The following is a 23331-nucleotide window of genomic DNA, read 5'->3' as shown; positions in this document are numbered from 1 at the left end:
ATTTTTGTTGTGTTCTATTCTCCTTAATAAACCAGTTGAAGAACTCATATTCATTTGAATGCCTTTCAAAATTCTGTGGTGCTGGCATGAAGGTGCTGGTCGTTTAGCGTGAGTATCTGCAATGTAGACATAATCCTCTTCAGGCATGTGTTTATATAGGGAAACTCCATGCACTGAGTTCTCAAAGAGTTTTTCCCGCACAACTGGCGCAAGCGCAACCACCATTGAACTCCCACAATGCGGCCAACCGCAAACAACTAGTTCGAGAGTATAACCTTCAACAATTCTCCCGGAGCATTTGTTGCAGAGCGCCATGCCAATTCTCATGGTATCAAACAACTTCCACTAAGGCCCCATTGTATGTTAAGAGCCACTTTAAATGAGTCCCTTGCTGCTAATACATGGGGACCGTACTGCTCAACGGCTGGGCTATAATTAGTGTAGTGCTGGCTGTTACGCCCAGGTGATTTTGCATGCGTACCAACCGTGTCGGGCTAGCCCCACGATCTTCTTAAGATATCAAATAATTTCGTAAGCGCATGCTCAGGATTAATATTGGTGGACGCATGACCTATTTTAATCTATACCGATTTAGGAACTGCCCCACCCGAGTTGTAAGCACACCCCCCGCTTTTGGTTCCCGAAGTTCTCTGTCAGCGAAACTGTCTGTCCATATACCATATCCACCAGGGAGCAAATCGCAAACGACCGGGGCGAGAACACATGCCAACGAATTTTTCTGAGATATATGAATTCAAGGGGCTACTCCGGTCCTCATAGTACCAGATAACCTCTGGTGAGGCTTCGTGGTCGCTTCAAATCTGTTCCCGGGCAGATTCGTTGCAACATGGAATGAATACAGCGTTTTCCAGTACAACCACGTGAAGCTTCTCCTCGGCCACTTAGTTTTGATAAGGACGACAGGATTGCTGTCCCGCCTCTCCCTCCTCTCCTCAGGAGACTGAATAGTATTATTCCAGGCAACGCTGACTTAGGCATCAGAGGGCCAAAGCTTTTACAATGGAAACCTAAAGTATTAACAGAAGTGTGGAGTAAGGCTTCATACATTGAAAGAAACTGTTTCCCACGTTCTTAGTCCATTGACCTTCTGATCAAACCTTCCACTGGTATTTAGCCCATACCCCGAAGAAATTCATCATATTGAAATTGTCTCAGGCCAGAATGCTTGAATAATACAACGTAAATATGGGTTTGTGAAAACTTGGAACCTTCAAGTCACAATGTAGTAGCACTGAGAGAAAATTGATAAGGAGCAACTTCAAGTTGATGTTGATATTGGAACAACTTAATTTTCAGATTTTGGACACAACAACGATATTCATTGGTCACGCAGCAACAAGCTCTGCGGAAACAACGTACAAATTTTTCAACGACTTTGATATTCGACCAATAAAATAGTTTTGTTTCACAACTCCTCACAAAAGTTGTACATACCTGAGTTCTTACTCAAAAAATGTTTAATTCATTATCTAGAAAGGTGAATAATGATGTATGTTCACGCGAAAAAGAATGATTTTACCGAATGACAAATTTTACTGCAGCTAACATTTAAGAAGCTGCTTCCATATAGCTAATATTCATGTGTCACAAGTCCCAACTATCACCCAGCAATTTGGACAGTTTCTGTGATTGATTCACATAACTATGCTTGGAGATGAAGATTCATCAGACAACTAGTTCCATTCCGACTCCTATGTCCTTGTTCCCTACTATAAAAGACGATTGGAATCTAGTCTATCTATTATATAAAAACATATACAGACTTTCATCAGTGTTTACGATATAATTTACTATAAACTGTCTTCTTTGTAAAAAAAATATCCCCGACTGAAAGGTCGCAAACAAGTCAATACTACCTAGTAGTCCCTTCAATTGAAAATTTCCTTGTTTGCTTCCTAATCGCTTAAATATTTGAAATAATTAAAATTGACTATCATTTCAGACGATCGCGCCCAACACTAAAATCGAAAGGAACCATTGTATCCAAGGCTGCCGAATTCGTTGATATCTACAAGAACCCACCATCACGTCCTGAACCACTTTATCCTCAACCAACTCCAGACAAGACTGCAGCTAAATGCCGAAAGGATGTTTGCTTATTGCCCGATTGCTCGTGCGGTGGAAAGGATATTCCCGGTAAATATGGTTTCATTGATTAGTTAATTTTAGAAAAAAAAACTTTGTACTTGCAAGCAACGCAAATGACGGAACCCTGTTTTTATTGGCTCTCCTTTAGTAGGTATCCAAAGCTCCACTCATCTGAATCTTTTTGCACATGCTACCAAAAAAAGCATGATATCCAAAATGTATAGAAATTTTCAAAGCAGCAGAGAACACCGATGGTGGCCACTGTCAATCGAGTTAACAACATTCGAAATTTATTTCGAACCCCGCTGTGCCACAAACCGGCCCAGTTGGAAATAAATTTTAACCCACTTATTTTGGTCTATGAACCCGTCCTTTTGGACTATCGCCCACTGTTCTGTGTCTGATGAGGTTAGGATTCCCCTTAGAGCCTGTGTGTCCACCGGCCATTCTTCAAGCGGTCCCATGCAATTTGCTATGTAGCCAATGACGGCATATGCTCATCTTGCTGGTTAGCTCCACTTTCTGATTCTCGTACATAAGGGGCTTGCCTCATCGGCTAGAATATCCACTGGGATCATTCCTGCGAGTATGGATACTGCCTTCAAAATGGATACAGCTTTCAAAACTGAGGCACCCCCTATGATTACCTATGCTCGGGTACGATTGATGTCGTTAGAAATTGCGCCGCCTACTGTTCTTCCATGGGCACCATTTTTCATTCACTGGTCGCTAAACAGGTAAAACGGACAGGCCAAATGCATCCCAGCCATGTTACGGTCGCCAGTGGAATTCAGGCGCAACTGACAGGCCAAAGTGTATGTGGATGACGGCTTTACGGACTTTTCTCCAATTTTCTCCACCTATTCCGGAACGGACATCGAAACTATAAACTGGAACTCATGCAGCAAATGAATGAATGAATGAGGGAATCCCTATATATACAAAGTGGGGTTGCAAAATGTTGTATGATTCTTGAGTGCTTTAATTTTTTTTATCCAGACTCATCTTTTTTTGTCCCGGTAGCAACATTTTCATTCAACTGTGCCATAATTTTATCCTGGTCAATTATCCTAAAGTGTCATTAAGCGCAACGATTTTTAATCAGCTCTGATTATTTTTCATTCATTTAAGCGAATCTCGAGCTGAATTTCTGTTCCTCTGTAGTAGAATTGATTGCAAATTCTCCGTGGTTTCGCCGCAATGTGATTGTCCAGTGTTCCTTAGGTACTAAATTCGATCCGCGGCACATTGGCTTCCACTTTTCTCGCTGTAAACAAAATTCCTTTGCCATACTTGTTACTGAATCGACATTGAGTGCGCGTTATTTTATTTAGTTCTCTTGACATTTGCCTCTATGGCTACACAGTTTAATATTTACCTTTATTAGTCTCCCGTGGTTAGGTGCAATCTTTCTCGTCATTCTTATATTTAGTAAGGTAACATACTCGGCACACTCTGCACTACTTGCAAGGAGCCGGAATCAATTTGCTCCAAATTTTTGCTTCAGCCCTCCATTTTCTGTATGGAGATTTCTTCAACAGATTATCAGAAGTCTTAACTGATTTGCTCCCCTCTCTTCCTATTATCCTCTGTAGTGATTTTACTCTTCCTATACTCTCTTGGCCTATTTCTTCCGGCTTTTCTTACCTCCGCAATAACTTCTCCCACCCTTCTCTTCCTTCACACATTTTCATGAATACCTTTGCTCCAATTTAATTTAAGAAATCATTTAAATCGCAAAAACGCGATGAAGCCTTGTCCTCTCTAACCTACCTGTGCGCTGCTTGTCCAAATTCCTTCCCTTCATACTCCCTCTTACGTTTTTCTTAAGACACCCATCACCCTACCTTCGAGTTTGACACTAAGATCATCCGACTGCGCTCGTCTGCCTTGCGCAAACCATTTCACTAGGCAAATTTCATAGCTCTGAACTCAGTCCTGGCGGCAATCGACTGGGCCTCCCTCCTCTCTTGAATATCATGCGACCAAGCACTCCGCATCTTCTACAATATGTTCCCTGTATGTTCCTCCTACAACTCTCCGCTCTTACGCAATCTGGCTCACCACTGAAGTTTACAAAAAACTTCGTCAAAATTTATTGCTACCAAGAAGTTTCTGGAACCCATGTCGACTTTTTTCCAAAGTCTGTATTCCTCGGTCAAATCTTTAATATTTAAACCCAGAAAGGAATCTCTGGCCAGTGTTGAAGAATCATTGGAGCAAGCAAACCTTAAATTATTCATACACTTTCTGTACTATCCTGTGTGTCCAGCTTCCTTTAGATGAGTCATCCCATCTTTTTTGCCATTCCAAAATAGATTTACTTCGTGCCAATTGCCGACGATAGATATTGGACTAGCTGATTGCATATGATGGGTCGTAGAGGCCCTCGTTCGCCAAGATGTTGATGGGGATCTGCTTCATCTGAAGTTGTACGGTAAGTGCATGACGTTCGCAATGCACTCAATCGCTATGGGGCTGCGATTTTTCTTCTGTTTGCTTCCACCTTCAAAGACGGTGCGCAGACTGGAGCTGGATAAAGCAAGATGGAGCTAACAACTCTCGAGATTAAAAATTTAGCCACTCTGGAAGCCTTGGTTGCGAAATTTTCAAGAGTGGACTTGATTTTCAGACTTTGGTCAACCATGACTCCTAGGTATTTAAGCGTTGGCTGCGACTGTATGATGTGAGCACCAATCATGATCTTTATCGGCGTCTGCTTCTTTCGTTTGGTTTTATGCTCCGCAAGTGTCAGACCAGTTCCCTTCAGCCAAGACCTGATTTCAGAAATTGTCTCGTTTGTGAGTATCTCGATCCCATCAATATCTTGTGTCACAATAGTTACTCCGATATCGTCTGCGAAGCCAATGCTTGTCACTCATATGGGTAGTTGTAACTTTAAAATTCTGTCATGCATTATTATCCACAGGAGAGGACCAAGGACTGATCCTTGTAGAACCCCGCAGGTTGTTGTATACGTCTTAGGTGCATCGTCCGAATCGTAACGCAATATCCTCTCCGGGAGAAATTCCATCACTATGTGCACCAGGAATTTGGGAGCGCCCAATTTGGCTAAAGCCGCAATTATTTTGCTCCACTTTGCCATATTAAAGGCATTCTTCACGTCGAGAGTAACTACCGTGCAAGATTTATTGGCCTCCATTGCTTTTTCCGCAATTCGCGTCACTGTGCTGATGGCATTAACAGTAGATCTTGCCTTTCGGAATCTGAACTACTTGTCTGAGGGACCACCCTCCTTTTCTGTGATTGGTACAAGCCTATTGAAGATGATCCCTTCGAAAAGTTTGCCGATGCCGTTTAGCAGGCATATAGGTCTATAAGACGAAGGATCACCCAAAGGTTTATTTGGCTTCGGGATTAGCACAAGCTTCTGTTTCCTTCACTCTTCTGGGAAAATCCCATCCATGAGGCACGTCGTAAATGTTTCAGCGAATCACCTTGGAACTGTTTTGACGGCCACTGTCAGTGCTTTATTCGCAATGCTGTCTAAATCTGGGGATTTATTTTCGGCAATCTTCTTCGCGGCTTGCAGGCTTCGTGGTTACCTCGGGAATTTCACTGGGATCTATCTGGACATTGGGTAGGTTCGATTTATTTGAAACTTGTGGGAAGAAAGTCCTAATGATATCCCGCAGCAAATCAGGGTTGGTGATCGGCGGTGAGCGCTTTTTCTTGATTGTTGCCATAACTGCCTTGTAGGCACCTCCCCATGGGTCGAAGTCCGCTTCCTTGCATAACCTCTTGAAGTGTTCAGTTTTACTTCTAGAGATGGCTGCTTCCAATTCTTTCCTCGCGTTCTTATATTGGTTCTGCAACTCTTAAGACTCGGACCGGTTTTTGCTACGTTGGCTGTGTCTTCTGGCTTTAAGGCAAACTTTACGAAGTTCTTCGATTTCGGCATTCCACCGAATTTGGGCATTCGTTTTTTGGGTACCGTGCGGCGAGGCATGGAAGCGTAATATGCTTTTTGTAACTTTTCAAGGACCTGCGCCACCATTTCAAGTTCCAGCACGCTTTGGGAGAGTAGCTCCTGAGCTGCCTACCAATGATTTCTTTCAGCTGTAGGAATTTCTTTTATGGAAAGCTGAAATCGCCTTTTTAAACGCCGGACAGTCTGTCTGTCTATCTGTCCACCAATCTGTCACACGTTTTTTTTCTCAGAAAGGGTTACTCCTATTGATACGAAATTTGCTAGAAAGGTGGGATCTGTGAATTACAGTGGTGGCAGTAAGTAGCATAGTTCCAGGTTGAATTTAAGAGCAGGGGAGAGGGGCGCAAAGTTTCTTATCGCCGAGTATAGTCATGTGCACTATCAAATGAAAGGTTCCAATTAGTACTTGCAAAGGGATCGTTCTCAGAAACTACGCAACCCAAATATCTGAAACGCAATATGATACTGGTGAAATGCTCAGTTAAAGGTCCTTATATAAGAAATACACAAAACCTTTCATACCTGAAGCCCTTAGCTTCCTATTTCCAAATTTGTTAAATTTGGAAAGAACCCTCGATGCCGACAACAAAATCCAAGGTGGATTTAAATTTTAATGTTATTGGTTGAATTTTCCGCTCTAAAGTTAATTCAGTTTATTGAACTTGTTTTGTGCCAACTGCTCCATTTTTTTACTTACACAATTGCCGTTAATGAATATATATATATCAGAAGATACTTCACATAAAAAGTAGTACAGATATTTATCTTATGATCTATTGTGTATCATTAACAATAGCGCCCGTACCCACTGTAAATATACCACACACCTTACTCACTATTTCAACTTCAAATATCTTTTCAATAACAATTTACAAAATTACACAAAATATATCTACTCACAAACAAACACACATATTCAAACTATCAAAACAGGAGGTTTGGCCGCAAAAGATGTTCCACAAATAGTTTTAATAACATTCGACGATGCTGTTAGTGAATTGAACGAAGAATATTACATTGAATTATTCCAAACTGGTCGTAAGAATCCAAACGGATGTCCGCTAACAGCTACTTTCTACGTATCACACGAATGGACGGATTATAGTAAAATCCAAAATCTTTATGCCGACGGACATGAAATGGCATCACACACTATTTCGTAAGTTTATCTGAAGCAACTTAATCTGAAGAAATGTGGTGAAGATTGCGGGTAATAGTTGAGTTTGATGCTTCAACTTTCTGGGTTATGTAACATCACATTGCATTTCTACATGATCACCCCCACTTTCGTTCTACCGAGCTCGCTTTCAAATGACTATCTAATATCTGAGATATTCTTTACTATTTTATTTGTTTTAATAATGTCATCACCATTTTTTAAAAAAACTCCATTTAAGGCGACTAAATTCGATTTTTTTTTCTTCTCTTCTATGTTTTTATGTAAATTTGTCATAAATCGAAATCCTTTAAAAAATACATTAAACATTCCATCATCCATCTTTTCAACGCATCCAATCAAAAATTGTGTAAAAAAATTTACTTTGGCAATGAAAACCATCGAAACATCACATACGACATTAACAGGCGAACTACCAGTTGAGAGTCTTCCACAAATTGTTCTGCTGACATTCGACGATTCTGTGAATGATTTGAATAAACAATTGTACTCAGATCTTTTTGAGAAAGGTCGTGTCAATCCAAATGGTTGTCCAATTACCGCAACATTCTATGTATCTCACGAGTGGACGGATTATAGTCAGGTGCAAAATCTTTATGCAGAGGGTCACGAGATGGCTTCACATACTGTTTCGTAAGTAGCAAGAATGGTGAAAACAACAGCAAAATTCAAGAAATTTATACAAAAAAAAGACAACAACAACAACCACAACAACACCTACTAAACCTCGAAAACTACAGCTCAAATTGAATTTCGAAATCTACTTGTTCCCACTTACACAAACACAGATCATGACATGACCAAGGAGAACGTCGCAACAGAACATTGTTGTAAATTTACAAAAAAATAAAAAAATTCAAAAGCACAAATTACATGCCTACATTACACATTTTGTACATAAGATCTCATTACATGCATATTATCACATCACAAATTGGCACGATTAACATCACACAAGATACACGCTATTAACACATGTTATCTTAGAATTTCGTTTTAATTTTCTTTTATTGAAATGTGTGATCCGAAAATTAGGAAAATTTGTCATCCCTCCATGAAAACGACATTGATTTTCGTATCACACATTCAGTTAAATCAAAATGTGATTTCCACGCACTCAATAAAATTCCTTTTCCCCCAAAAAAACACAGACACAGTTTCGGCGAACAATTCTCTCAAAAGAAATGGACCCGGGAGATTGCTGGACAACGAGAGATCCTTTCAGCCTATGGTGGTGTTAAATTGTCTGACGTGCGTGGCATGAGAGCTCCATTCTTGTCTATTGGTGGTAACAAGATGTTCAAGATGTTGTACGATTCGAACTTCACCTATGACTCGTCGATGCCTGTCTATGAAAATCGTCCCCCAAGTTGGCCTTACACTTTGGACTACAAAATCTTCCATGATTGCATGATTCCTCCGTGTCCGACAAAGAGCTACCCCGGTGTCTGGGAAGTTCCTATGGTCATGTGGCAAGATTTGAACGGTGGACGTTGCTCTATGGGTGATGCTTGTGCTAATCCTCCAGATGCAGAAAATGTTACAAAGATGTTAATGAAGAACTTCGATAGGCACTACTCAACGAACAGGTTAGTATCTTTTAATTTACCATCTAAAGATTGGCATACAAGATACAATCTAATCTTTCTGAACTATGTCATAAGTGAATGCCACCGACATTTTTATTTTTAAAATAATCTTTATTTTTAAGAAATAGCTAACAATAATATATAGATTGGAAAAGTGAACAAAACACAATCTTTTAAACTAACAAAAATGACGTAAATCTATTGGCCACCGTGGGCAGTCAATCCTGGGAGTTTTACGTGAGTACCTGTGGTGTAGACTTAATCCCCATCCCCAGACACGGATTGATTTTGTGATCACAATCAGAGCCACGCCGAAGCAAACTACGACAGTACCAGTCTATACCAAGTGCACGGCTCAGCATTCATACTGGTGGATGCACGACCTACCTAAATTTCTACCGAACCAAGGAGTACGGCACCTGTGTTGAAACGCAACACCCCGCTAAGACCCTCTGGTCTCTGTTCTTTTGAACGCATCCACAACCCTCATAAAGCTCCCAATAGGGGGCCAACCGCAAACAACCAAGCTGTACGCCCATACAACAGAAATTCTCCGGGAGTATGTGAGTCCAGGGGCTATCTCGGTTCCCATGGTACCAGTATACCTCTGGTAAGGTTTCGTGACCAATTGCCACTTCGGAAGAGTCCCGTGCAGACTCGGGTCTGATCGCCCTGGTTAGGCCTTTGGAGCATTCGCCCACTGCATCACGGCCGGCAAGCCAATACGATACAGCGTCTCTCAGTGCCACCACTATGGAGGTTCTCCTTGGCCACTTGGTTTTGGTTCAGCCGACAGGGTTGCTACCCCGTCTTCCTCACCGCCACCTTTGAGCACCGGCCACTGTGGGCAATCAAAATATTTTAATAACGGTTTACAGACAAATGGGAGGGAGGGTGGGGGATGGACAAAAAACCCGACAGAATTCTCTTTGCCTTAGTGGCAAAAAAAGAAATATGAAAGTAATAATAAATGCTTAATCGCTTCAAGAGATACTTTTAATTTAAATTATTGTCCTTAAAACTATCATAATAAAAACTATTTACTTTTCGCTCCTGCAGCCACCAGTACCAGGATTTTTCCTTTTCCCGCTTAATATTTGCTCTGGAGTATCTCCAGTCGAATTCCGAAGCCCCACAGTCGAATTCGGGTGGTGTTATATCCTGTATCCTGCCCGCCTGTATATATGAGACATAACCCTTGTTATTTTTATTTTTTGTTAACGATATTTCTCACCTCCTTACTTGTTCCTGTTTGCTCTATGCAGACGACCTTAAGCTGTTTTCCGCTATATCGTCGCCTATGGACTGTGTTTCCCTTGAATCTAACCTAGACACTCTGGTTCGTTGGTGCTCACCTAATGGTTTAGCGCTAAACCTCAGAAAGTGTCACTTTATTTGCTACTCCCTAAAATCCTCATTCACTTCTTTCTCCTACTCTCTTAACAGGCATTCCTTATCCTGCTTAAATTCCACTCAAGACTTCGAAGTCACTTTCGACAATAAGCTCCGCTTTGACACCCATTGCCTCGATATCATCAATCGAGCTGCAAAATTGTCAGGCTTTATACTTCACTCCCCCTCTGATTTTGACTCCATCCCACCCTCCTTAGCTCTCTTCAATTCCCTCGTGAGGAATACCCTCGAGTATTGCTCCGTGATCTGGTTACCCTGCCGTAACTGTGATTGTTTTGCCCTTGAAAATTCACCCGTTCCCTCTTTTTTAAGAAAAGCTTCCCTCGTGTGAACTACCCCTCTCGCCGCCGCTTTCTAAACCCTCCCTTCCTACAACAGCGTAGGTCTTATCAGGACTGCTCCGCTGCTCACGACATCACCTGCCGTCCTACGTCTTATGACACAGTTAGCGCAGACATTTTCAAAGGGTAGTATAGGTCCCGGGGCGAAACGTGGATTGGTACCCACGATGGAGCACAAAACCTGGGAAATGCCTGCTGAACCAACACCAACAGCTCTACTACCAAACCCTATCTCCACCTCCACGTGGTGACCGCTGGGAGCTCTTTCTTGACGAAAAGCTGCAGACGGAGAAGGATGAAGGCGAGTCTCCCGCGCCTAAAAACGGGACAAATTGTACCAACTGGTCCTCCAGGTTGGGGGTTGGGTAGGGCTGACAACCCTACACGGAAAACAACCTGTTACGAAGCCACAACAGGAGCCTCGGATAGGACGGATGTTAAAACGACGGACCCGGCAACGACAAAGGAACAACGATTTGCACATTTTCTCATGGAACGTGCGCTCCCTGTACAGAGATGAAGCTGATAAGCAGCTAGCCGATACCCTGTCCCAATATAGGGCTGATGTAACAGCGTTGCAAGAGATGCGATGGACAGGGACCGGTTTCGTGGAGAAGAGCCACTACACCATATATTATAGCGGCCATCCAGTAAACCATGTGCTCGGAGTAGGTTTCTTAGTCAGCCAAAAAATGAAACCTGCTGTTATCGGCTTTGAAAGTATAAGCGAACGGCTATGCACTCTGCGCTTGCGAGGCAAGTTTAGAAATATAAGCCTCATAAACGTTCACGCCCCTACAGAGGAGACTGCAGAGTCGGAGAAGGATACCTTCTACGAGGCAGTAGAAAGAGCCCTCGAAGCCTGTCCCAGATATGATATCAAAATCATACTTGGGGATTTTAACAGCCAAGTAGGGAAGGAGCCCGTATTCAGGCGATACGTTAGCTCCCATAGCTTACACGAAAAAACAAATGATAACGGACTGCGGACTATTCAATTAGCAGGGTCACACGAAATGGTTGTTGGAAGTACCTGGTTTGCGCGGAAAGCGGTCCACAAACATACGTGGGCCTCTCCAGACGGGACCACTTTCAACCAAATTGACCACGTGTTGATCGAACGCCGCCACCTCTCAGCCTTGATGAATGTCAGAACATATAGGGGGGCCAATATAGACTCGGATCACTATCTCGTTGGCATGGTGCTCCGAGCTCGAATAACAATACCACCTAGAATCCCCTCTGACAATCAGGTGAGAGTGCACACTGAAGCCATCCACAACACAACCCTCCGCGACACCTATAAGAGGGAAATGGATGCCGCAATAACCGCAGTCAATAGAGGACCTGGAGATGAAGCATCAACTAATGATCTTCACAACCACCTGAAGAACGTTATCATGGATACGGCCACAAATATACTTGGCCCCAGCCGCAAAAGGAGTCGGAACGGCTGGTTTGACGATGAATGTAAGCTAGCAACGGAACGGAAGAATGCCGCATACCGAGTAATGTTGCATTCTCAAAGAACGCGGGCACGCGCAGAGACTTATCACGAACTCCGTCGAGCGGAGAAGCGACTTCACAGACGGAAAAAGGAAGCCTGGGAGAACCAACAAATCTGTGAACTAGAAAAGTACAGGGAGCAACCGCACCAGGCGCGGAAGTTTTACCAACAAATCAGCAGGATGAAGCCTTATACACGTCGATGCTCATCCTGCCGAGACAAAGAGGGAAATCTGATTTCCGACAGAATGGGCATATTAGAGCGATGGGTTGAGTACTTTGATGAGCTACTGAACAACCAGAACATCGGCGAGTTGGAGGTCCCGCCAACTGAAGACGACGGACAAATACTGCCACCACCAAGTTTAGGAGAAACAGTCCGTGCAATTCATCGGCTAAAAAATCATAAGTCGCCAGGAGCCGATGGAATTACAGCCGAATTGGTTAAATATGGAGGCGACCAGTTACACCAAGTGGTTCATCAACTTGTGCTCAAGGTATGGGACAGCGAATCAATGCCTGACGATTGGCAGCGAGGCATAATCTGTCTCATACATAAAAAGGGAGATATCACGCAGTGCAGCAATTATAGAGGTATCACGTTGCTGAGTACCATCTATAAGATATTCTCCACTATCTTGCTAGGCCGGATAGCCCCATACGCCCAGAACATCATTGGCCCATACCAAAGAGGCTTCACTCCAGGCAAATCAGCAACAGATCAGATTTTCTCTCTGCGGCAGGCGATGGAAAAACTGTTGGAATATGGACAACAGTTGCACCATCTGTTCATCGACTTTAAAGCCGCCTATGATAGCATAGCCAGGGTAAAACTGTACACGGCCATGGGAGAATTCGGTATCCCGACGAAATTAATAAGACTGACTAGGCTGACCCTGACCAATGTGCGAGGCCAGATAAAAGCAGCAGGATCACTCTCAAGACCATTCGACATCAACAACGGTCTACGACAAGGGGATGCGCTATCATGCGTCCTCTTTAACCTGGCCCTCGAGAAGGTGATCCGTGATGCTGAGGTGAATGCAAGAGGTACGATCCTCTTCAAGTCCACCCAACTACTGGCCTATGCTGACGATATCGACATCATGGGAAGAACCACCCGAGACGTTCAAACTGCCTTCATCCAGATCGAGCAGGCGGCAAATGAGGCGAGATCTTGGGCTGCACATCAATGAAGGCAAGACAAAATACATGGTGGCAACGTCAGCACCGAAGACGAATCAACCAACAACATCAAACCGCACTAGTCAAACACAAGCACGAACAAGAATAAGGATAGGGGAATACAACTTTGAGACCGTTGACAATTTCTCCTATCTAGGGTCGAAAATCACAACCGATAACAACTACGATGATGAAATCCGCGCACGGTTGTTGTCAGCCAACAGAGCCTACTTCAGCTTACAAAGACTGTTCCGCTCGAAACGTCTCACCATAGGGTCAAAGCTCTTACTGTACAAGACTATGATCTTGCCAGTCCTCATGTATTCCTCGGAAACTTGGGTTCTTAGCAAGAAAAATTGCGAACTCTTGGCCGCGTTCGAGAGAAGAATCCTCCGAAGAATTTTTGGCCCCCTACATGAGGATGGACGATTCCGTAGCCTACACAATGACGAAATCTATGAGCGATACCATGACCGTCCGGTTGTGGATAAAATCCGGCTCAATAGGTTACAGTGGGCGGGTCACTTAATCCGTATGGATGAAGATGATCCCACCCGGAAAGTCTATAAGGGCAATATCTATGGTAGGAAAAGAAGACGAGGCAGACCCTGCCTAAGATGGAGCGATGGCGTGGGCCAGGACGCCAGACAGCTTTTAGGGATATCGAATTGGTGGACCTCGGCGCAAAACCGGGATGTCTGGAGTTCCTTATTAAGGCAGGCCTAGACCGGATACCGGTTGTTGCGCCGTTGATGATGATGATGATGATCTGGTTACCCTGCCGTAACTGTGATTGTTTTGCCCTTGAAAATTCACCCGTTCCCTCTTTTTTAAGAAAAGCTTCCCTCGTGTGGACTACCCCTCTCGCCGCCGCTTTCTAAACCCTCCCTTCCTACAACAGCGTAGGTCTTATCAGGATCTATGCATTTTTTAAACTTTCCTTGGGCCTGGTGGACTGCTCCGCTGCTCACGACATCACCTGCCGTCCTACGTCTTATGACACAGTTAGCGCAGACATTTTCCACGCGCCCTTCGCAGAGCTTGAAGTCTACTTTCATTCCCCCATCCCTAGGTTTTGCCAAAATTGTAACGCAGAACAGCTTGGTCCTTTGAACTTCTCTACTTTAAGTAGGACAAGTTTTTTGGTTTCTCCATCTCCCTAGGACAATAATTAATTGGAGTTTTCTCTATTTGTTGTCCGTTAAATTAAATAGATAAATGAATAAATAACCGGATCACCGGCAGAATCAAGAATTAGACCATTTCTGTCAGGATACGCGAATACTTCGGAAGGAATGAAGCCTATCGTGAGAGTTTTCTCAAAATATCCATCACTTGGGCAAAACGGCTGCGAAACCCAAGTGTTCTCCCCAAGCGAAACGGATGGCACTATATGATTCCGAATCAATCTGACGATAACAGTGTCGATTCTCAGCACATCATCTCAAGTTTGAAGAAGCAGTCCTATTAAACCCCGTGCAAACACGCTGACATTTCCTTTCAAAGATCCTTATTTTCTCCATTTGGCTAGCACCCAAATTAAACCAGATAGGACACCCGTAGGGGAGTTCCTCTCTAACCAAAGTAAGATAGCAAATAATCTTGACTTTTCGGCTAAGATGTGGAGCATAAAAGGAGTCTTCGAAGAGACATGAATGCCTTGCGAGCGCTTTCTATCGGAACCTTTAACGTGCTCGTTAAATTGGAGGCGCACACCCAGGTATCTAACACACTTCTTATGAGGAATGCACTCAGAACTATCCTCGTTCACGACAATGTGGAAATCTCTCCAATTCATTTTGCGCATTGATTTTCATCCGCCGGCTGTTCGTGAAGAAATTAATATCATTGAACAAAAATGAAAGATTGTCTTGGAAGATATTTTTCCCTTTTATTGGCTAGAAAGTATCTAATCTACCCAAATACGTATTTCGGGGGCCAACTATCCCCTTCTTCAGTGTTCTATCTTCTGAAAAATTCTTTCACCATTTGGGTGTTTATAGCTATTCCTGTGATTCAACATCATTATCAACGGCGCAACAACCGATATCCGGTCTAAGCCTGCCTTAATAAGGAACTCCAGACATTCCAGTTTTGCGCCGAGGTCCACCAATTCGATATCCGTAAAAGCTGTCTGGCGTCCTGGCCTACGCCATCGCTCCATCTTAGGCAGGGTCTGCCTCGTCTTCTTTTTCCACCATACATATTGCCCTTATAGACTTTCCTCATCCATACGGATTAAGTGACCCACCCACCGTAACCTATTGAACCGGATTTTATCCACAACCGGACGGTCATGGTATCGCTCATAGAGTTCGTCGATATGTAGACTATACGGAATCGTCCATCCTCATGTAGGGGGCCAGAAATTCTTCGGAGGGTTCTTCTCTCGAACGCGGCCAGGAGTTCGCATTCCTGTGATTACAATATATTAAATAAGCTTCCATTCTTCGACTAGTCCTTCCTAAAAGTTCCACCGAAAATCCTTCCTAAAAGTTCCCAAAAATGTTGCCCATGTGGGTCTTTAGCCTTTTTTCCAGGGGAATTTTCCAGATGTCTAGACTCTGGTAGGAATCTAATCTCCTAACTTCGTCCACTTCCTTCAAGATATTGGCGTTGTTCAACGATATGTGGTGATTCTTTATGTCTGGGTCGGTTTCCTGTGGATGCCGAATTCAAAATGCCTTCTTTCCCGGATTATTTTTAAGTCTAGGAACGGTATCTCCCCTTTTCCTTGCGATTTCCATGGTGAAATCGATGTTCCTGTATGCCCGGTTCAGTTTCTCGAGGATTGTTTCTGCTTCTTCCCTTTTGATAATTGCTAATACATCATCCACATATCTGATACAGAATCTCGGCAGTGCCCCAGCTTCCTCGAGTTCATTCTCAGGTTCTCCATAAATACCTCGCATAGCAGCGGTGAGAGGGGGTTGCCCATTGCTGCCCTGGAGGTTGATAAAATTTATTCCTGAATGTTAAATAGGATTCAGTCATGCACGTGAACGCCAGTTTTTCATAAAGTTTAGCCTTCTTCCTTCATTTGGATGTCGCTTCTTTCATCAGTACCCTTGTGAACAGCGCTTTTACGTCGAAGGATACCAACATTTCATCACTTTGTATCCTCCCAGCCTCGTTGAGTCTGGCAATGACCTCTCTGCCGTTTCCTATGGCTCGTTTTCCTATTTTTAGGCCTAACCATTTGACTTCTTCCGTAATATTTGGGTCGGTGAATTAATTGCTGCGATTATTTCTCTGACCTGGTTTCCTTCTTTATCTATTTTGGGAAGGCATTTGATTCTGGGCAGAAATGGGTTAGGCATTCTCAATTCGGCTGCTTTCTTAATAATGGGTTTGCCTTCAACCAGAGCCTTTTCCACGCTTTTAACGAAGTCCAGAAGAGGGTCCTTCCGATTGACGTTACTAAGTCACCGTATGCTCCCTTGTCCATGATGACCACTGCGTTTCAATAAATTATTGAACAAAATGCATTAATTACGAATGGCAATGTCTGGTAAATGCCTGACGACCATGTTGGGAATGCCATCCATACCGGATGATTTCTTATTGTTCACCATTCTGAATATGGAAGTTAACTCCACACGTGAGACCAAGTAATCAAGCAGATTATCACTCGGTATGAGACTAGTCTGGAAGCTGAGCTAAACTGGAAAACTGTAGTGTCATTCAAGCTATCTTTGAAATTGGGGACATCTCGTTCTATGATAGTGAGCGATCCTAAGTCCACATCCCTTTGATGTTGGACCGGACTAAATGGAGAGCAACTTACTCTAACGTCGCACCCTTGGCGTGTTTTTCCCAATTAAGGAGCGTTTTCAATCTGTTGCTTGAATCCCTTGGCAAAATACTCTTTAACTCTTCCCGCCATTGGGAGTTCACTTCATTTATGTAATATTGGCGGATAAAATCCCGCGCGATCTTAAGAAGTGATTTGAACTCAACCAATATGGAATAATGATAGTCCCCATGTCTACGATAGATTTTGTTGACGAGAGGGAGTAGAAGGCTTTTCGTTTTTTTGAGTCGTTTTATGGCTTCAGTTTCATATCGTTCCATATTATTGGGAACTTTAATCTTAGGGACGACTTGTTCAATTGTGTCCAACGACAAGTTCTCCAGCTTGAGAAGATACTGAAGTATTTCCTCATTGTTCAAATTTCAGTCACCCAGCGCAACTGTACTATCGTTTTTTCCATCAAGAGCTGGGCCTTCCAATCGATATCCCCGAATAAATTTCTCCAGGAATTTCTTCCAATCTGATTGTTTAAAGTTCAGCCTGTGGACGCCACTGTCCACCGGCAGAAGGCGAACTCATCCTCCATCAAACAGAACCTCAATAAGAATAGCGTTATGGTTCGGTATCGTATGGGAGAGTCTGTAGTTTCCATTGAGGATTCTTGAAATTAAAGTTCAGGTGCGTCAGCAATGCACAAATCCAGATAAGAATTTTTCCTGGGCTAAGTTGGACTATCTGACGCGTATAATTCGCATTTATCTGGTATTGCTCCATCCAAGATTTGAGGACTACCCCGATGGTATTCTTTGTGGTGTTTAGCCAGGAGGTATGCTTAGCATTCAAATCGCCGGCTATAATATAATAATTATGCAGCCTGTTCAGTTCGGGTATCGTAAACAGAGAATGGGATTCCTCCTTCAACTTGGCTTGAATGTTTCCCACTGCATAGACTGACAAAATGTATAAATTCCCTCCTCTGGGCAGTGAAAACAGACTAAACGAGACGTCCATACATTGGAAGGTTTCAAATTCAGGCCTATTAATATGCGTGAAAAGATAATGGCGACCCATAAGTATTCCGGTATCACTACCCCTCCCCATCATAATATCGTCTATCGTTCCTCACGAATACAAAACTTTTGAATATCACCGATGGATGGTGTTCATTCTGCCACTTGCATCTTGTTGGGGCCTCTTAGCCCTCTCTTGCCGAACTACTTCTGAAAATGGGATCTCCGGGATAATTGGTGCCGAAGAGATGGTCTCGTCCAAGGCCGCAGACACCTTCGTCCTTTGGGCCGATCTCGGCGCCTGCTTGCGGTATGCAGGACATCCACGGTACGAAGATGTGTGCCCTCCGCTTTCGTAGTTGATACAGCAGGTTTTTTCCTTGCACTCTGCTTCAGTCAACGAACATTCGGTTGCAGCATGGCCTTTCCTGCACTTTACATATGGCAAGGTCATTTGACAGTTCACTGCCGAGTGACCATAGGGCTGGCATCTTTGGCACTGGGCTATTTCGTCCCTCAGCAGGCGCTCAAAACAAATTGCCTGTTAATAAAGCGACCTGATGCCGATCAATCGAGTACCCGGGCTTATCTGCACGAGGAAGTGGGACAGAATTCGTTTTTTAAAGATCTCCTCGTACTAAACCGTGACACTGAGAGGAACTTAACTTCAGTTCCCGTCTCCCAGAACATTCTGAACACCTACGCATCCAAGCCTTTCAGAAGCAAGGTTTGCACCTCATCTTCTTTTGGAGTCTAGGTGAAGTGAGGAGCCTTCATTTGCTGGAGGACCTCTCGTGCTTTCTTGTAATCCGCCATTTTTTCTTCATTTTTAATTTTTTTGATACATAGAGCAAAAAGTCAAACAGTTTCTCCTCTTCAGAATTATCATTCCCACACTTGTCACTACTGGAACCAGCCTGGTTAGCACCTACTTCTAGGACATTTCCACTGCCACCATTGTTACTATTAGGTCGTTGCTAATGAAATGGCCGTTTTTGTACTAAAATTTGAAACGACTGTAAAGCTTACAAAAATTTATTTATTTAATCAAAATAGGTGCCAGTCGATTCAAAACACTTCTCTCAGCGAGATTCAAGAGCATTTATGCCAGTTTCGTAGAAGTCCAACTGTCGGGTGTTGATAAATTCGTCGAAGGCAATTTTGACAGCCTCTTCGTTCCTAAATTGTTTTCCGCTAAAACATGATTCCAATGCTTAAAAAAGTGGTAGTCGGTTGGCGAAAGGTCCGGTGAATATGCAGAGTCTCATACTGCAATTCGTTCAACTTTTGAAGCGTTGTTCTGGAAAGATGAGGTCGCGCATTCTCGTGGAGGAGTACCACATCATCTCAGTTGACCAATCTCGGCCGTTGAATACTCAACTTTTGGTGCGTTTCCTCGAGTTGGGCACAGTATTTCTGTGCATTTATCGTTTCTCCAGGTGCCAAAAAAGAATAGTGGATAACTCCAGCGGTAGACCACCAAACAGTCACCAATACCTTCTTCGGATGGAGGCTCGGTTTCGGCATATGCTTCGGTGGCTCATCAGCATCGGTATCAATCGATGGTCCTCGATGTCCGCGTGGCTCACTTTGAAGGTTTACGTCGCCTGACTGGAATTTTTCGAACCACCGCCGTGTGGTTCGTTCGGTTACCGTATCAGCTGCAAATGCGCTGTTAATGTTCTTGGTCGTCTCCGCCGCTTTATGACCGAGTTTGAACTCATACAGAAAAAGTATTCGTTCTTGGCTCTTTTCCATCCTTTTTTTCCTTTCCTTTCCTGTTATCCGAACGATGGTCAAAACTGAAATGACTCCTTGATTAAATGTAGAAGTATTCATACTTCAATATTCAACACCAAAAGCGCCAATTGGTGATGGTTTGATACAACAACATTGCAACTAACTTCACTTGATTGCCAAAACGACAATTTCATATGCAACAACTTAATATCTCTTGTACCGTGAGCTTGAGGGTTTTGTATGTCCTCCATACGGACAGATTCGCTGCCAAAAAATTGTTCGCCCTCAAGACAGACTCCTTCATGATTACAGAAGTATTCGAAGAAAGCTTCACTTTTTTCCTGTCTACCTTTGGAGTCTGCTATTTTTCTTTATCAATAATGACATTTGATTGTTAAGATCTTCGAGTGTCTTCCCCAGCTCGCCATTTCTTCTTTGAAGGTTGGCTATCCTTACTTTGGCTCTTTTGAAGTCTGGATCCTCCTTATTACGGACTCCGCAACCGATGAGAGTGCTCCTAGGACTTATGGTGTAGGGGAAGGGCGCGTTCTAGGCTAGGCTAGGGGAAAAAGTAGCTTAAATAACAAATCAAAAGTAATCTAGTTTTAAGTAAATTTTAAATTATATTGTATTTATAAATTAATATAAATATTTTTTTATATTATTGATAAATTTTAATTTATTTTAAATATTAAATTCTTTTAATTAATAAAATTAATTTGAGGAAACTTCCATTCTCTACAAATGTCTGTTCATGCCAGGGAAATAATCATGAATTTTTTTTCTTATTTAGAGCTCCATTCGGTCTATTCTACCACGCGGCCTGGTTCACACAGCCCCACCACAAAGAAGGTTTCATCAAGTTCTTGGACACTATCAACGCAATGGATGATGTCTGGATTGTAACAAACTGGCAGATGCTTCAATGGGTTCGTGACCCCACCCCACTCTCAAGAATCAAGCAGTTCCAACCCTTCCAATGTGACTACTCGGTATGAGAATATCTTCACTTTATTTTCACCTCTCTCTTCAAATCTTTTATTTAAAAATAATTAACAATTCCCCTTCTCCCCCCCCAGGATCGACCAAAACGTTGCAACAATCCAAAAGTATGCAACTTGTGGCACAAATCCGGTGTAAGATACATGCGAACATGTCAACCATGCCCCGATATCTATCCATGGACCGGAAAAACTGGCATCAGATCGTCGCGTATAGATAACGATATTGAAGATTAAACATTTTTAAATGTCTGTTAAAAATTTATATCTTAAATTATTGATAATTTATAATGTATTACCGTTACTTTAAAAACATCCCAGAAAAGTTACAAAAAACAAAAAAGTTAAATTTTTGGATTAGAAACGAGAAAAATGTGAGAGTCATGTAAATTTTAGATTGAGAAATGTTTGGAACAAAATGAATCAACAAAAAGAAAAAAAGATTGATATAAAACGTAGAGAAATTTGTCTCGGTAAATGGACTGAATGCGCGATAAAACGATCCGATTCCTATGAAAAGAATGAAAGAATTACGAGAACTCAATACATTCAAATTGGGGTTGGGGAAGACCTTATATCTCCACCTTTTACCCCAAGCTATCTTCAAAACTGATTGAATAGAAATTATTTATTCAGCGGATTCTTTTTGTATATTTTCATATATCTAGATTAAGTCATAGGATTAGAACTGTATAAAACGTCTTACGATTAAAGTGTTAGATTTAAGATTTTTATAATTTGTGATAGTGCGTGCGCAATTTTATTATTACTTTCTCCAATTTTTCACACATAACCCTCAAAGTCCTTAAACATTGGACGCTGAAAATTTCAAAAATTCACCTACTTTCAATCTTTATCTACAAATGTACACATACGACTACTTTCAAATTAAAAATTCATGTTATTAAGGTGTTCGAATCATCGTTGAGTTTAAATCAAACCATCCCCAAACTTTCAATCTTCCATTTCCATTCAAAAAGATACAAGCATTCGAAAACATTTAGACCCAAATATCTGGAAAATGATGATTTTCATACCTTTTTAACTGACCTCCCAATTAGATTAAACACATGAAAATTTGCTGTCGCAACTTAGATTATTAGTAGAGATACGTTGAAACACTGTGAGAGACAACGAATGTGTAGGGTGACAAGTTATCAAAACCTAATTGAAACAATCTTAAGATTATACTAAACATAAATTTACACTGCCTTCACTGGTGTAATATTTATTCGAAATATTTGTAGGATTTGTAAAGGATTTTGCAGAAGTTAACTACCTTCTTGTGGCTTTGTTACTCAAATTTTTTCTACAAGTAGAATAGATGTGAAAGCACAAATACTAGTTTTACTGTACAATATCGATTTAAGGAAATTATCTCCACATATTCATCTTTTTAGTTTTGTTTGACACATTTTATTTTGATTTTTGTATATTTCAATCAGACTTTTGTACAATTTTTTTATTCATTTATCTAATCATTTTCTAAATATCTCTAAGAATTCCTCTTGTTCAGTATATTCCGCATTCCCGAACTGGGGTTTGACTTGAAAGGAGGGAAAAATCCTTAGATTTTTTTCCGAAGATATGAAAGACCATAAAATGTCGTGGCATTATGGTTTATCTATAAATTCTAATTGGCAGTAAACATCAAATACCAAGAGGATAGCAAGTATTGAGTTCCAAGCATGCGTTCTTTTCATAAAGTATACGTACACAATTTGTATGCTGTAAATTATGAGAAAAATAAAAATAATTTAATAATTTCACCTGTTTTACTTAATTTATTTATTAATATAATACTGGGAGAGGCTTTGGATGAATGCCTACCCCAGGGGAATTACTCCGTCACCCATGTGCAAAATGTGGAAAGGGGAAGATATTATCAGTGTCATTATGTTACAGTCATTAGCGTCGTTTAGGCTCCATAGCTCCTTTCGGGCCTTGGCCTTGCCCTCCCATTCAGCAGTACAGTTTCCAACAAAACCATCTTGGTTGATGGTTTGTCAATACACTGAACTAATTCAGCAAGTATGTGACGAACTGATCCCATCCCGTCCCTCAATCTACCACAACCTCATTACCCTCCCTGATGATATCCTAAACGATGTCAAATAAAAAAGACCCTCAGGTGGAGACTATTTACAAATAAATATCCTCCGCAATCCTCTCAACTACTTACCGAAATTCGTAAACTGGGCAAGTCCATCTGCGAAAGAGCCCTGATCCTTTACACCACATATCTCCACAACCGCATTTCCAATACTGAATTGAACCCTGATACATACAGGGAACTCAGGAAAACCTGCCCGGGTTGAGCCAAATCAGTCCAATAAAACGCGATCCTACTCCAAAACATCTTCCTACAGAAAAGGTCAACGTCTTCGCAGACCACATCCTTAAAGCACACCGCTGCACCCTCCACTTCCATGAACCACGTTTTGACAGCAAGGTAAGCGGAAAAATCGCCCAACTTCTTTCCCTCCCTTCCTTCCACACCTCGCAACATACATTCAGGCAAACACTCGCCGACCAAAGTCAGCGTGAAAGTAGC

General features: G+C 42.2%; 1 protein-coding gene across 3 annotated transcripts in view; it reads left to right on the top strand.

Moving 5' to 3' along the window:
- Positions 1-22542, top strand: part of LOC119655412 (mucin-5AC) — a 383606-nt gene extending 361064 nt beyond the window's left edge. Inside the window, exons 8-12 of one of the 3 annotated variants that reach the window (XM_038061300.1) lie at positions 1964-2157; positions 7646-7871; positions 8390-8827; positions 20570-20768; positions 20856-22542. In XM_038061300.1, the coding sequence (XP_037917228.1) occupies positions 1964-2157; positions 7646-7871; positions 8390-8827; positions 20570-20768; positions 20856-21014 (1216 nt within the window). In that variant the 3' untranslated portion in view covers positions 21015-22542. Of the gene's footprint in view, positions 1-1963; positions 2158-6994; positions 7221-7645; positions 7872-8389; positions 8828-20569; positions 20769-20855 lie in introns of all 3 variants that reach the window. The other 2 variants (XM_038061305.1, XM_038061312.1) reach the window with 2 other exon arrangements.
- The last annotated feature ends 789 nt before the right edge of the window (positions 22543-23331 follow it).

This window comes from Hermetia illucens, chromosome 1 (genome assembly GCF_905115235.1).
Source record: "Hermetia illucens chromosome 1, iHerIll2.2.curated.20191125, whole genome shotgun sequence".
In the NCBI taxonomy this organism is placed as follows: domain Eukaryota; kingdom Metazoa; phylum Arthropoda; class Insecta; order Diptera; family Stratiomyidae; genus Hermetia; species Hermetia illucens.
This window is presented reverse-complemented; position numbering and strand designations above follow the sequence as displayed.